Source organism: Gymnoscopelus braueri, assembly GCF_963280865.1.
Source record: "Gymnoscopelus braueri genome assembly, chromosome: 9".
NCBI classification, from domain to species: domain Eukaryota; kingdom Metazoa; phylum Chordata; class Actinopteri; order Myctophiformes; family Myctophidae; genus Gymnoscopelus; species Gymnoscopelus braueri.
The window spans coordinates 30,390,640-30,406,070 of record NC_137610.1 but is presented as its reverse complement, the minus strand read 5'-3'; the positions used below and the strand labels follow the sequence as shown (position 1 = coordinate 30,406,070).

Sequence of the window (15,431 nt, the reverse complement as noted above, 5' to 3'; positions counted from 1 at the left end):
TCTGTCCATTTTGAATAGCTTGTATACATGATTATTGTGCAATTGACAGATTGTTGTTCTCGGTTAATAAGGTATGTTTATAAATGGCAGTGCGGCCACCCTACTCACTGTACCCTGTACATGTATGTTTAATATAAAAGCACGAATATATTAATCTGTCTACTATTTTTAATAGCTTAGTATTGATGCACAATAACATGTATGATTATGAAACACAATTGTATACATAATTATACAATATATGGGGTCGAGGTAAGGTAGGGGGTCCCTGCTCCATCTCCCCATCAGTTTGGGAAAACGTTGAAGACCCCTGGCCCCCGGTGCTTCTTTTGGGCTTGTTTTCCTAGACCTGGCTATAGACCTACAGTCTATGGACGATACATGCCGCTGTTTAGATGCCTCAATAAAATTATACAGTGTGCTAAAAAAATCCGAATTGATTGGATAAAAACCTGTGATATGTCTTCTTTTATATTCCTGAACCGATTATCTGACAAAGGACACAATCGTTCAGAAATAGTGTTTGTTCACAAGCTGATCCAGATGGCTGCCATAGACTTCATAGTATTTCACCAAACTTCCTGTTCCAGTTTTGGCTCCCATGAGCATCAATGGCGTCTGCTATGCAAGCAATGGCGTCGGCCAGCCCCCTAGGCTGTCCCTTCCTTGTTTTCTAATTTCCTTGATTCAGATCAGGAAGTAGGCCGCGCTTTACCCAATCACATGTAGTGGGCGGGATTCACATGTCCGTCGATCTTTCCCCCTCGAAACAAACCGAAACTAATTTAACAATAGCGTCCGCGGAGCAGACAAAACCACGGAAATATATTCACATTTTAACTTACTCTTTCATCATAGAAACAAGTGGGCTTATAACCAAAACGATCCATGTTCTCTGGGAGAAGTGGTGTTAGTGTTCCGTGTAGAAATATTGTTAGTGGGAATGAAAACATAGTCGCACCAACCGGAAGTGATGCGCTGAAGGCGCATCACAAACACCGGTTTCCTTGTGCTCTGGTGTTACGTTATCGTCCGCCCAGAGCCAACAGACATAGAACAAACAGCAGAGGGCGCTGTTTTTCATTTTCAGTTGGCGATGGGTTCCCAGATTGCTTTACACCACATTAGACCTCACTGTCTGTCTAATAGTGCTGAGAGATGCCATCAATTGTTCGATGGGTAAAATGTCCCTATATCTAACATGCATAGCCTATTAGCCAGGGCTAGGGTTTGATTGGTAAAGAAAAGTAAAAAGAAAACATTTTGTCCTCTGCCCGGCCTAGTTTTGCAAATTCCTGTGAGATGGTAAATGGAAGCTACATGCAATTTCAACCATCGATTGTAAGTTGTGTGCATTAGTTGCACAAACGTGGATTCATTGGCCGTGGTGATAATTAAAGGTTAAAACTTTGAACTGAAAAGTAAAAATAAAAGTGTGTGTGTGTGTGAGAGAGAGAGAGAGAGCTTGTGCATACACTTATGTACATTGCGTGTGTGTGCATCTCTTGCCCAGCTGATGGAGACTGAAGATGGAAGAGGAGGTCGACCCTGAAATGGAGGAAGATGTTCACTTGGTCTTGGCTCAGGAATCCACTGAACTCCTCCAGATCCTTTCTGGCCAGTCACCTGTGGTCATGGCGAAGTTGTATGGCATGATGCCCAGTGATGCTCGGTGGCCGGCTGAACTGGTACAACCGCCAGCCCAGCATAACCAAGTAAGAGTGATGTTGGACTACTTCAAGACCGCGAGTGCTGCGATTTGCCGAAACTTTCTGCAGAGTGTGTGCATGTTGTGTGAGAACATGCCCATGCACCTGGAGTCCAGACTCGTGTCAATTGCAGGACAGCACAGTGAGTGTGAATTTTTTTCATCTCAACCTTTGACTTTTTCCCAGGCGGAGTAATGTACCGAAGTCTGACGTCAAAAATCATGCACCCTAGATCACAGAACATTTTTTCCCATTCCAAATCCCATAGACCTTTTTAAAACCACGTAATATAAAAAATGTGTTCCAAAAAAGTTTGTTTCATCAAACATACTAAATAATAACACACACTGAAAAATAAATCACAAAATCTCGTGCTTCAATGGAGACAGTGAATCACCTGATTTCCTAATATCGTTTTCCAATGCTACTTCCGGGTACCACTGCAGAATTATTTAAATTTTCTCCAAACACAGATGATAAATATAACTAAATATCATAAACGACACAGAGCCACCTCTCTGACATAGTCACTGCACACTGGATTTTTGGAACACAGTTCTTATATTATGTAATAAAAGAAAATGGGGTTTTGAATGGGAATATCACTTCCATGTTCCAGGGGGTTTTCACATCAGGACTTTGGTACTCTATTGAATACAAAAAGTATTTTAAGCACTTAACCACATGAACCCTGGTGTTCATATTTTGCTATTTTGGGACGAACATTCAGCGACAATAGCTGATCTACAAGCTCACAATGCGGCCCAACACATTATGAGCTTGTAGATCGGCTATTTTCGGCAAAGAGACATGTTCAAAGTCCGGCCTGGGAGCCAATCGTGGCACAATAGCAGATTTTATATGGCCCACGGCTTCCTTCCTAAAATGTATAATTTATGGCCAGTATAGTATGTGAAATTCAAACATTGAAGTTTAAAATTAACCTGGGCAGATTGTAACTTGTGTCTCTGGATGTGAAAGAAAGGCTATTTTTATTAGATTTATTTTGGTAGGGACTTTCTCACCCCTGGTTTGATTTAGCTTTATTTAATTTATTGGACTGTATTTACAAAAAAAGGAAATGTTTTTGTATAGTATACAGCACAGATAAGTGACCAGGGTTTCTTTTTCAACACAGGCGCCCTGTGTACAAAAGGAACATTTACAACAATGTTTTTATAGACATGACATAGACAACAAGGTACACATAAATATAATAAAATAAAAAGGTTAAAAAAAATATTAAAACCAAATATTACACCAAGCAGAGGTGCATTAATAGGCCTTCTTCCAATATAAGGTCAGCTAAAAATCTTTAAAAAAATAGCAAAAGAAACAAGCACATCTAACTTCAACTTTTCTTGACATTCGTTCCATATATATGGAGCATACACACTGAAGGCTGTATCTCCCAGCGCACTGAGCGCAGTAGGCTACTGGTTGTAGGCACCTTCAGCATACTGGTACCAGGCCCCTCAACCGCACAATCTCGCCCCCCTAAGTCAAGACCGCCAGTTAAAAAACAAACTTACTTTTTAATTAATAGCGTTTCGGTGCCACCCTTCCTCAGCGTGTTAAGAAAGTGGTCAGTGGTGTTGTGTGTACCAGGAGGGACTGATAGACAGACAGACAGACAACTCCGCGCGTGCCCCCCCCCCCCCCCCCCAACTTAAAGGGGCATTTCGGACCACGGTTTTCTATGATGTTATGATATCTTAGGATTTTAATGGCTTTTTTTTTTTTTTTACTTTGTTTATTGGGTTTTTCACAGCAGGATTCAGCATTAAATGCAAATAATCAGGTAAGGATTTTAATGGCTTTTTTTTGGGTGAGATCTGATGTTCATAGTGACAGAACACTATGCAACCCCAAAAAAAAGAAGAGGAGATTGAAATCTTGAGATTTCAATCTCGTCTAGCAAGACTTCCCTTTTTTTTCTTTTCTCCATAGTGTTCTGTCACTATGAACGTCAGAGCTCACAAAAAAAAAAAAAAAAAAAGCTATTAAAATACACGATCTAACACAAGGTCTATTGGCGCACGTTTTAAGCTGTGGTGGACCTGGGATGGAGTTATGAAATGTTTCTACTGTACCATTCATCCTAAGATATCATAACATCATAGAAAAGGTAAGAAAACCGTGGTCCAAAATTCCCCTTTAACACATCAGGTGCCAGCATTTTTTCATAACAACTTACGTTGGGTGCCAGCATTCTCCCCATTGACTGCGCTTTGCTGTTTAAAGCTCTAGACTCCACGAGGAGCAAATCCATGTAAAAAAAAACATCCATTCATGTTGCGCGATGACCCTGGCTACAGCCTGGAACGATAACATTTCACTCGCGAGTTACAATGGGGGGGGATCGCGCATGACCGGTTTTCCCCACCGGAAACAGATTCGGAGATATAGGTGTTTTAAAGAAGGAAATAGACAGGAAGTGGATGGCAGCCATGTTTTTTTTTTCCGGTGATCTATCTGGCCTATCCTTCTCAAGATCACAAAGGGTACTCCCAGAGCTGCTCTAGCCCCGCCCGTGTGGAGAAAAACGAAAAAAACAAAAAGACATATTTCACGGTCTGGACCGTGTTCGGCACCGGACCGCTACTCTGCGCAAACACGGTTCAGACCGTGTTTGGCACCCGATGTGTTAAGTATGACAGGAGATGCTGTCCAAACATGTCCCTCTTTTTTTTTTTTTTTTTTTACAAATCTCTTTATTATTATTTTTCAGACAAGCAGCGATAACAAAGAGGTCAGATTTTTCTGACAAAAAACAACAATTAAACAAAGCAATAAAGCACAACTTAACAGAACAAAACAGTAAAATTATATCAAACGTACATGTTAAATGCGAGACATAAAAACAAAATTAAACATGGCCCTCTTTAGAGGAAAGAAAGAGGTGGACCGAGTAATGTGTCCTGGCGGACCCCGGTCAACTAAGTATATACAGTATGGTTTAAGTGGTTAAACCCTAAATACTTAATTGACCAGGTGGCGGGGTCCCCCAGGGGTCTACTCGCTCTTTGCCGAAAACGGCACAAGCTCACAAAGCGTCGCCTTGCACAGCTTTTGCTAAAACCATTTTCGACAAATGTTCACCCCCAGAATAAGGAGGGTAGGGTTATATCATGTGGTCATATATCATGTAACATGGAATCAAAAATGTGTCTTTGGCACAATTTCAGTTTTAATTTAATAGTAATAGTATGTGATTTAGCCAATATCACAGAATGTATTTTATCTGTTGATCCGTCTGCCTGTGCATCTGTCCATCCAGCAGATACAATTAATCTTCCAGTCAGTGAACCACATTATCCCAGTGACACAGGTAATTACAATTTAAGTATTTAAGTGTGATATGTGTGTATAATAGACCCTACAGTATGTGTGCATGTGTACATGCATGAGAGTGACACAATGAGAGAGAGAATGTGGTTTTAAGAGAGTGGTAATAACGGAAGTCTTACCACTCTCGGAAGTCTTACCGTTATGAATGTCGTCTCCTGTTGTGGAGAGAACAGTGTGTAATACATTTTTGCAGCAATACTCCCATCTGCACGCTTTTAACCCGCTCTGTGTGTGTGTGTGTGTGTGTGTGTGTGTGTGTGTGTGTGTGTGTGTGTGTGTGTGTGTGTGTGTGTGTGTGTGTGTGTGTGCGTGTGTGCGTGTGTGCGTGTGTGTGTGTGTGTCTGACATTGAGCTGTACCACACAGCAGGCCAGGACATGTAGATAGCAAAGTGGTCCGGAGGACTATCAAGCATCTTCTCTCACATGCACACAATTAAGTGTTTGATATACTGTATTATCACAGGAGCATTGAGTGCATTTATCAAGATCTAAGTGCTAGTTTTTGTGCGGTTGTGTTATTCATTTACTCTCCTTGCATTGATTCCTTTGCCAGTCTAGGACTTTAAACCAGGAACTTGTTTGGATGTAATTTGTCTGTGCACAACACAAAGATTAGCCCTATTGAAAGCCTGCATTATATTTAAATACTGTTAACGCTTAATAGGCTCTATTTTGTATTTGTACTAAACCCTAGTGTTTAAATGTCCAAAACACAAAGAAGCTGAGTTATGCACTTAACATTTTGCAATGTGAGGTACTAGTCTTTACTAAACTCATGGTCTCTTAGTTGCTAAGAGACCAAAGTCCATATTTTGCGCTGTGCAAGTGCAAGATAGAGCCCCAAGTGTATGAGTTTAGTAAACAAACAAAAAAGACTAACATTTCTTGATAGTTGGCGTTGAGGCAAATAAAAACAATCTAAACTAAATGAAAAGGGGAAGGTTAAGGTTAGTTGTTTGTGGAATTCCCCTTCAGTGCTTTTGGTTTCTTTTTGAATATAACAAGTTATTCAACTGAATACTGTGTTTGAGTATGCAGATTGTATCCTGGTATTCCCCAATAATTGAAAGTGGAAAGGGAACTATGAAATGGCCTCTGTCTGTGAGTGAGCACATGTGAGCATGAGTGTGTTTGTTCGTCTGTCACACGACTCACACCGTGACCAGTAGTCAAGCCGAGGAAGATCTAATCAACAAGGGACAGGTGAATGTAATTGTTGAAACAGGGAAACAGATGATATCACCTCAGAGGTGACATTTCTGAGAAACATAACAACAGATCTTGTTAACCCATTAAAACCGGTCGATTTTTGCATTGGCTATTGAAAAATAGCAGATATACAAGCTCACAGCGTGTCACTTTGTGCCGTGCTGCGAGCTTGTGCATCTGCTATTTTTTAACATTTTTGAAAAATCTTCTCTTCTGGGGGTCCCTGGCACAAAACATTTTCAGATGGGGGTCTGCGGTCAAATGCATATCAATTTGGGGTTCCTTGGCACGAAAAAGTTTGAGAACTACTGATTTAGAAGGCATTTGTAGGCCTCATAACGTAATGGGTTAATCATAACTTTCCATTCATCATCTAGGACTACAGTCATGTGAGGCACGGTTTGTGAATGGTGTTTAGATACATAGCTGCACAGTCAAATCCTCTGTGTTGAAAGCAGTGGCGTACCCACTGTAGAGGCAGGGCAGGCGCTCGCCTGCCCAACTAAGATCTCGCCTCCCCTAAAAAACCCAAATAACCCGAAAAGGTGTCATAGTGTGCTTAATGTCCTCAAAGTCACGCATACAAGCTTTGCACTGAGCAAATTGGACCTTCTGTTCCAGAGATAATGGCCAAAACATCTTGAAAACGGCCACTTTCGCCGGTTTTCGATCGCCAATTTTCGATTGAGTTGAAATGTCTTTTTTGGGGGTAATGGGGGGGGGGGGGGGGGTAAATGTAAATCCTGGGGACGCCACTGGTTGAAAGGGAAGTTTTGTACAGGTCGGTGGAACTATGTCTGGATGGCTTGGCTACTTGGCTAACCATATTTTATACGTAGTTCCATACTGATCTACAAGCCAACATGTCACGATGCAATGCATTGTTAGCTTGTTCTTTTTGTCAAAGGTACACTGTCAGTATCATTGGATGGTCTGAACATAACGCTAGTCAGTCACCATGCCAAAGTGGGGCAAATACACAACATTTTGGCTCTGTGTACCAAAGTATTGATGTACCGGCATTGGTGACAGCTTAGCAAAAATTACCAGAAGTGCCGTCTAGCCTGACAGATGTGTGCGCACTGCCCTGACTGTGTTTTTAAGTTGACATTCTATTGTATGTAAAGATAAGGGGTTGGTAGTTTTACATTCTCATTTTGAGTATGTATGCAGCCTATTATTTCATGTCAGCTACCAGTACCAAAGACACATTTCCTGTGGCTACGTAGGCCTCCTGTGTGCTCATGAGTGGGTGTGCAAGTTCCGTGTCTACCATATGAAATATTAAATCACATCTAGGTGTTTATTGTATTTTTTGTTTATTGGCCTTTCATACATGTCCATTTTGTATGTTGTATGAGAGAGAGAGACCTTTGATTGCTGTTTGTGATCAAGACCGAGACCCAGAGTTTGGAGTTGCACAATTTATAATTGTAGCTGGTGGGGGATGACATGTTCTCTATTTGCTTGTTTCATTTTGATTTTCTGTACTGCAGATGGTTTTGAGGATAACAGCACTCTAATGGGAGAGAAGTCATCATCACACCTCTCAGAGCCGCAAGCAAGCAAACGGCCTCGAATTGGTAGAGCACAGTTAACCTCATTACACAGTACACTACAGTATGCATGATCGCATTGGTCTCTTTATGATTTTATATTGAATTTACCTTGAAGGACAACTTCTTTTTTTACAACAAGGGTTCTTTTATTAGTTTGTAATGATAATAGTTAAAAGATGAGTGACATTGTTAAAATGTTTCCATGTACTGCTTTCTTCCGCGATTTTTAACTGGGGGGGGGGGAGCATTCGGGTAATTGGTAAAAATGCAATTCTTTTACACAATAAGCTGGCTATTTTTGTCTCTGCGAGGCCAAAGGCATAGAAGCCAGGGCAGAACCTCTGCCCCAAATTTTTCACATCGGCCTGTTATTGCGCCACCAGGAGGCCGAGTTTTGCAAAATCATTCTTTAAATATTACTCCTACAGATTTTGTCCAAACATCACGCAAATCGGTACACAGTATTTCTATAGTCATGTGATCAAGACAGATCTGTCAGATTTATTATATTCCATCCTGATTGGCTAAGATTGGCTTCCAAAGTTTGCGCAGGAATGGTCGCTTTGTCCAAAATGCCTCAAATCATGAACGCAGCGTCCAATGGCTGTGAAACTTCGTACGCACATTCCCACTAGGCCAAGGAAGAAATGCCACCACCACAAATCAGCCTCATGGTGGCACTATAACAGGCAGATTCACATTTTGGCCTATAACTCTTGAACTGTAGGTCAGACTATCAACATCTTTTTTTCCCTGGATTCTGTGGCATTTCTTCCTAGGCCTAGTGAGGATGTGCGTGCAAAGTTTCACGGCAATCGGATGTGGAGACAAAAATAGTCGGCTTATTGTGTAAAAAATGTGCTTTTTTACCAATTACTCGAATGCCCCCCAGTTAAAAATCGCAGAAACAATAGAAAGCAATAAATTAATACATTTTAACACTCATCTTTTACTTAATGTCATTACAAACTAATAAAAGAACCCTTGTAAAAAACTAAAGTTGTCATTTAAAGCAAGTATTGATGGCTTATATTTTAGAAGAATCATAAAAAGAATACTATCAAGTTATAGTACTCTTCAAATTGTTGTTTTGAAATCATGACTGTAGAAAACCAATAACTTCTTTAAGTCTTTAAAAAAATAATAATAAATAATATCCACTGATATTTTTCAACCTTACGATTGCACAACCAGACCACTGGGTGCACTACAGAGATGCAGTGAGGAGTTTGCTGCTGAAGAAGTGGAAGAGACATCGAGTTGGACTGATAAAGGAGGTGAAGCTGGAGGACATATGGGTTGGCGTCAGACCCCGGCTCAGAACCCGGGAGAGGCCTGACCAAACGCCTGGACCAGGAGACTGGGGGAACAGAAGCCCAGGTTGCTATGATTTTCTCTGACTTGTGCAGGGGTGGGCAACCATCTTTTCAGGATCGATTTTTTATGTATTTGAGAGGGACAGCATAATGAACAGTGAACTCTAATTCAGTACAATGAAGTACAGCTAGGAAGCTTTGTAAATACTGTAGGAGTTGGCAAAAAATGCTAATTTACACCCTCAGTCCCTGACAGACAATATTAATACAACTTAAACCGCTATACTTAGTTGCCCGGAGTCCCCCAGGGCTCTATACAAAGTAACCTATTTTACGTTTACACAAATGACAAATGATCTACAAGCTGACAACACGTGGCAACGCCGAATGTTGGCCACAGAATAGGGACACTAGAGTTAGTGAAATAAAATACCATAATAAAAAATATACAAAGTTCATTTAATATAGAAAACAACAAACAAGTGGACACTTTGACCTCAGGCTGATGCTAGATGAAGGGGGATTTATACAATAACTTGTTAATACATCTCAGAGCATTACACACTTATAGATAGATTATTAATAGGGAAGGATTCAGCAGTAGAGGCAGTACCTATGTGCAGACATATTACGTCTAAACAGTTTGGCTTGGCCCCTAAAACCTGAAAAACCTTTCTACACAATCTAGTCAAAGTTCTATGTACTGTATATAATTCTTAACCACCCACCCTCCTCACCCCCAACTATTCAGATCCTGTTGGATATGTCGGGTCAATGGACACCAGGATCACACTAGAGTCCTTCCTTCAGGGTAGTTCTGGTCAGGTCACAGTTCTGCTGGGCCAGGCTGGCTCAGGGAAATCTCTGCTGATGTCCTATATGGGACAACTGTGGGCTCAGGGCCTGGTGAGTACACAGCTATCTTTGATATCTTGCCTGTTGTTATTTTGATACAATTTTATTTTCAGATTAAATAAATGCTATAATCTTTATTTTACAATTTAGTTACACTTTACCTTACTCAAATCCCCCCCCCACCCATTCTTCTTCACCTCCTGTCTTCCAGGGTCCCATGCCGTCTTCCTGGCTCTTTGTCCTGCTGGAGTTCCGTCAACTCAACCTATTGTCCCAGCCCCTCTCCCTGTCCCAGTTGCTGTTCCAGTACTACCTCCCTCCAGTAGGTGGCGATGAAGAAAAGGTACTGTAGCTGTCCAAGGCAATACCTCCCCTTTGTACGTTTGATATTAAATAGTAAGGCTGAATCCAAATGTCTGGACTTCCCTTTGCATTCCCCTTGCATTCATTAAGTCTGCATGAAGAATTTCATGCAGACTTCCAGAGTCTTATTTGGCTGCAGAATTCAGCAGGCGTTGCTTGTGGGATTATCCAACATTCAAGCAATAAGGATGTGATCTAGTACAGTTAATTCTGCCAATATATTGTTTAAGGATAATTTGGAATTTTAACATCTTTGTCAATCACACAATGTAATTTACTTCTGTGATGTGTGTTTGAACAGGCTGCAGTAATGGAGTACCTCTCCTCCAACCCAGAACAAAGCTGCTGGGTACTTGATGGCTATGATGAATTCCACAGTAAGATCGCTGTTGGAAACACACAGGAGAACAGAGCCTCAAAGGACCTGCAAAGCCCCATGCCTGTTGCAGAATTCATTTTAGGATTGCTAAGTCGGAAGATTCTCCCAGGATGCACTTTGGTGGTCACCTGTCGTGCACGTGACATCATGGACTTGGAAGACGTGGTAGATAATGTTGGGATGCTGCTGGAATGGAGCCAAAGTGAGATCAAGCAGTATGTCGAGAACTACTTCCGGATAAGAGGTGAAAGATTGCATTCATTCATGACTGTAGCTGTTACTTTATTTTAAAGAGGCCGTTTTCACAGGTGCACTGCAGTGGAATTTCTGTAAATGTGATTTGCTTGGTGGGTAGCTTATTTGGTAAATGTAGTCCGAACATAATCTCTGGTTAAAGAATAATTAGTAGGGTGCCTACTAGTACTGTAGGTCCCACTGTACCGCACTGTTGTGACAAAAAGAGAGATGAGCCAGAAGGCAAAGCTCCTTTTTTCCTTGCCAAGGACCCCCAAATAGTCATAGTCTTTGGCTGTGTACCCCTTTTGTGAAATTGCTTTAAAATAGCAAAAAAATAAATAGCGAAAATAGGCAATCTACAAGCTCACAACACATCGCGATGTGATATATTGTGAGCCAATCGGATTTTGTAACAAATGTAATGGGTCAATCAGGGTTCGGGTCTGTCATTTTGGACCCATGAAGAGCTCTACCGAGTGGACAATATCCAAATGCATTTTTTGGGCGGTGAAACCGCCTATATGTGAGGTTTGGATATTTGCACACCAAATCCTGCGCTGTGATTGGCCACAAATGTACCCCCCTAACCCTGTACATAGTGGCACCGTGATTGGCCAATCACAGTCTATTCAAGACTGTGATTGGCTAGGGAAACATGACACATGTGCATAGCCCTATATAAGAAACCATAAAACCCATAAATTTGTTTTTTTTAAGTTATGGTTTCTTCCATCACTTCTTCCATCACTTCTTCCGTCACTGTGATGACCACTGTGACCACACCGCCCACTTCACACTGGGTGTGATTTTTTAAATATCTATTGCTATTGACTCCAGCTTTAAACAAACCGTGAGACGGTACAATATTTTCATTTGGACCTGCGTTAATCTTCATCTTGACAGGTCACACAAAGAACAAAGCCCTCATGGAGCAGGCGGTGGACCTACTTCTTTCTAGTCGCCACCTCCTGGCCATGTCCTCCCTCCCTGCTCTCTGCAACATCAGCTGTGTCTGTGTGGAACACCTGCTGCTGCGAGGGACAGAAGGAGCAGCAGGAAGAGAAGTTGATGCAAGAAGAAGTGGAGGGAGAGAAGAAGGAGGAGAAAGGGGGGGAGAAACAAAAGAGGGAGAAGGAGGCAAAAACGAAGGAGGTAGAGAGCGAAAACTGCCATGTGGAGAAGGAGGACGAAGGCGGCAGGGCATTGGAGGAGTCAGTCGAAAAAGAAGAGCAGAGTCAGGAGAAGAAAATGAAAACGTGGCGATGAATGGTACAGTTGGGGGAGGAGAAGGAGCAGAGATGATCCTTGACCCTCCATCCTCCTCAACCCAGATGCCCGAGAGTCGCACGCAGGCCTACCTCACTGTTCTCTGGGCGTTTCTGAGCCAAGTCCCAGGAACTAAAGCTGATGGAGGACGGAAGATGACAGGCGACTGGCCTGCAAGCACAGAACCTGAACAGAGGTGCAGCATTGGTCTTTACCTGGGTGTTGTAATTGCACAACATTGTACAACATGTATCTTCTCAATAGTTTAATGCAGCTGTCCCTGATACGGTATAGTGGATGTGTTATAGCCAAGGCGGCCTTCTTCAGCACTCAAGCAGACAGAGCTCTGTCTTTTGGCTGAAATGCGTCCACTATATTGGGGACTGCTGCATTAAACGATTGAAGATTGATTTTATGTTCTAGCCGTTTTAATTTGTATCGTTTCTATTAAAAAGACTGGACAGGTGAATCTTAATGACATCCGTTGTGCCTGTTAATAGATATTTTTCACTGCAGCCATTTTGACAAAGCTGTGTAATGTTACGTCCTTCACATATCAATGATACTAATTAAGGTTCTATTCCATTTAGTTAGCAGAGTATTTCCAGTGTGCCAACATGCACAATAACATCACTTTTTTAAGTCTGAGTTACCCAGACTATTAGTCTGGACAAATTACAGATACAGTTAATTTCTGACAATTAGTATGTTTTAATGAGCTTTCTTCTTCTTCTTCTTCTTCTTCTTCTTCTTCTTCTTCTTCCTCTTTCGACTAATTTCCATCAGGGGTCACTACACTGGAGCATCTGTTTCCATCTCCTTCTGTTCTCTGCATCTTCCTCAGTCACTCTAGCCACCTGCATGTCCTCTCTCACCGCATCCATAAACCTCCTCTTTCGTCTTCCTCCTCTTCTCTTGCCTGGCAGCTCAATCTTCAACATCCTTCTCCCAATGTACCCCTCTTCCCTTCTCTGCACATGTCCAAACCATCTCAAATTCGCCTCTCTTGTTTTATCCCCAAACCTTGTAACCTGGGCTGATCCTCCTCTGCCACCTCCACCTGCACCTCCTGTCTTTTCGTCAATGCCATCGTTTCCAAGCTGTACAGCATGGCTTGACTCACTACTGTCTTATACATCTTCCCTCTCACTTCCCTCTTAGACTGTGCTTTTATGAAGTTAAGATATTTCATTAGATGGCAATGTTCATGGATGAATGTACCATTTCTTTCATTGTCTGCATCCAGGACAGTGTTTTCTTTTGACCTTCGTCGGTACCGCTCTGAGGTGTTTGAGCTGTGTCAGCTGGCCTGGACAGGTTTAGAGGAGGGCAGGTTTCTCTTCAGGGAACAAGATGTTCCTCAGAATATTCTGGAGTTCTCCATGAGGGCTGGTCTCCTCGTCCAGGTACAATAATCATCTTATTAGTGTAAGGACCATTAGTGGAATTTTTTTCTGTTAAAAATGAAGAAAAGTGTCATTTCTGTTGAGCGACACTCCTCATGTGGTGATGTTTAAATTAAAGTCGCCTCATTCTCCCTCTCTCAGGTGGAACTGAGATGTAAAAATGGGACACCAGGCCATGCATATAGCTTCATTCATCTGACACTACAGGAGTTTCTAGGTGCCCTCAGAATCATGACCAGTGATGATGTCACTGACGCTCAGCTTAAGAGGTAAGATGTTGAAATCAAGACGGTTGTTTTAAACAGATTCAACTGAATTGATGGGAAAACAAAACATGCAAGCTACACTTTCTTGGAAACATAAGCCATTAGCCATAAAGTCCCTTTATAAGTAACTAATCAAATCAAAATCTGTCAAAATGGCATACAGACAAAAACTTTAACCTGAAACCTGAATGTGTTTTGCACTGAAACTGAAAAAAAGTTTAAACACATTAAAATTGTGCCCTCTCAGGCTTTGGTCCTAAAAACCCAAACTCTTATCAAGGAAGTATCCTTTTAAATGTCACTGGGATAACATTTATAATAGCGTTCCACAGCAACATGGCCTTTAAGCCTTCAGCATTTACCTTCCCTGTCTCATTCCATCCACAGATTCAACCTGAAGTCTCGTTGGACCACTAAATCAGACCCAAAGATGGTCTTCACTGACTCTCTGCACCTGTTCATGTGTGGCTTGGCTTCCACAACTTGTACCCTGGCCTTGGTTCAGTTAGCTAGGGGTTCTGGAGCCCAAGATTGGGTTGAGAAGAGACAAGCCCTTGTTCTGAAACAGCTGAAAACCCGAGCTGGCAGCAACGTCTTGACCGGGCCAAAAGTAGGGACTAGGGGCGTGACTCTAAACCACAGTATTTCTATGATATGAAGATTTTGTCTGTCTGTCTGTCTGTCTGTCTGTCTGTCTGTCTATCCTCTCTACCTATTAACCCTCCCTATCCATCTTCCCTTCCCTGTCCATCCATCCTAGGTGTTAGAGCTCTGCCACTGTGTCCAGGAGACGCAGGACTGCCAGCTAGCCAAGGATGTTGTTAGTGTGAGACCCACCCTTGAGCTAAGGAACATCTGGCTGTCGCCAAGTGATATGGAGGCGCTGGCCTTTGTGGTTCGATCAGCAAAGAATGTGGATGTTGGCTTGGACTTTGGATCATGCTCAATGCTTGAATGCTTGGATGGTCTGCCCAGCTGTCAAAACCTTACGTCAGTACACACAAATATTTACATATCTTGCATTAATTTCTTCCTGCAAGACCTCAGTTTTATCTAAATTACAGAACATTATTATACGTACGTAAATGTCAGTAAACTGTTTGTGTCCTTAGTTTTCGTGGCCGCAAGTATGAGGACAAGTTTGCAGAAAACTTATCTTCCACTTTTCCCAAAATGACAACACTGAGAAAACTTGAGTAAGTTCCCAGTTTTTACTTTACATCACTGATTTTCACTCAATTATCATTACACTGCTCCTTAGTGATTTACATTGTAAATGAGTGAGTACATCAGATTATTGAGTCTTCATTCTTGATGACAGGCTGATTGATGGTGTATTGTACTCTTTTCCAAGGTTTACTGGTGCCAGCCTCACTGATGTGGGAGCTGCTAGCCTCACCTCAGCTCTGCAGAACTGTCCAAATATCACTGAGATCAAGTATGTTATTTGTGTAATGTGTATCTCACTATGGTAATAATAATACCTCTACTGGGATGATGATTGTAATGCCATA

At 41.8% G+C, this 15,431-nt stretch overlaps 1 protein-coding gene across 4 annotated transcripts in view; it reads left to right on the top strand.

Moving 5' to 3' along the window:
- nlrc5 (NLR family, CARD domain containing 5) overlaps positions 1 to 15,431 on the top strand; it is a 39,871-nt gene that overhangs the window by 1,632 nt on the left and 22,808 nt on the right. For 3 of the 4 annotated variants that reach the window (XM_080436992.1, XM_080436993.1, XM_080436990.1), the window contains exons 2-15: positions 1,514 to 1,851; positions 4,990 to 5,040; positions 7,767 to 7,853; positions 9,024 to 9,209; positions 9,897 to 10,051; positions 10,212 to 10,343; positions 10,665 to 10,986; positions 11,883 to 12,441; positions 13,492 to 13,651; positions 13,793 to 13,920; positions 14,305 to 14,527; positions 14,678 to 14,907; positions 15,030 to 15,113; positions 15,272 to 15,355. In XM_080436992.1, coding sequence (XP_080293118.1) covers positions 1,530 to 1,851; positions 4,990 to 5,040; positions 7,767 to 7,853; positions 9,024 to 9,209; positions 9,897 to 10,051; positions 10,212 to 10,343; positions 10,665 to 10,986; positions 11,883 to 12,441; positions 13,492 to 13,651; positions 13,793 to 13,920; positions 14,305 to 14,527; positions 14,678 to 14,907; positions 15,030 to 15,113; positions 15,272 to 15,355 — 2,723 coding nt within the window. In that variant the 5' untranslated portion in view covers positions 1,514 to 1,529. The remainder of the gene's footprint in view (positions 1 to 1,513; positions 1,852 to 4,989; positions 5,041 to 7,766; positions 7,854 to 9,023; positions 9,210 to 9,896; positions 10,052 to 10,211; positions 10,344 to 10,664; positions 10,987 to 11,882; positions 12,442 to 13,491; positions 13,652 to 13,792; positions 13,921 to 14,304; positions 14,528 to 14,677; positions 14,908 to 15,029; positions 15,114 to 15,271; positions 15,356 to 15,431) is intronic. The other variant, XM_080436991.1, reaches the window with a different exon arrangement.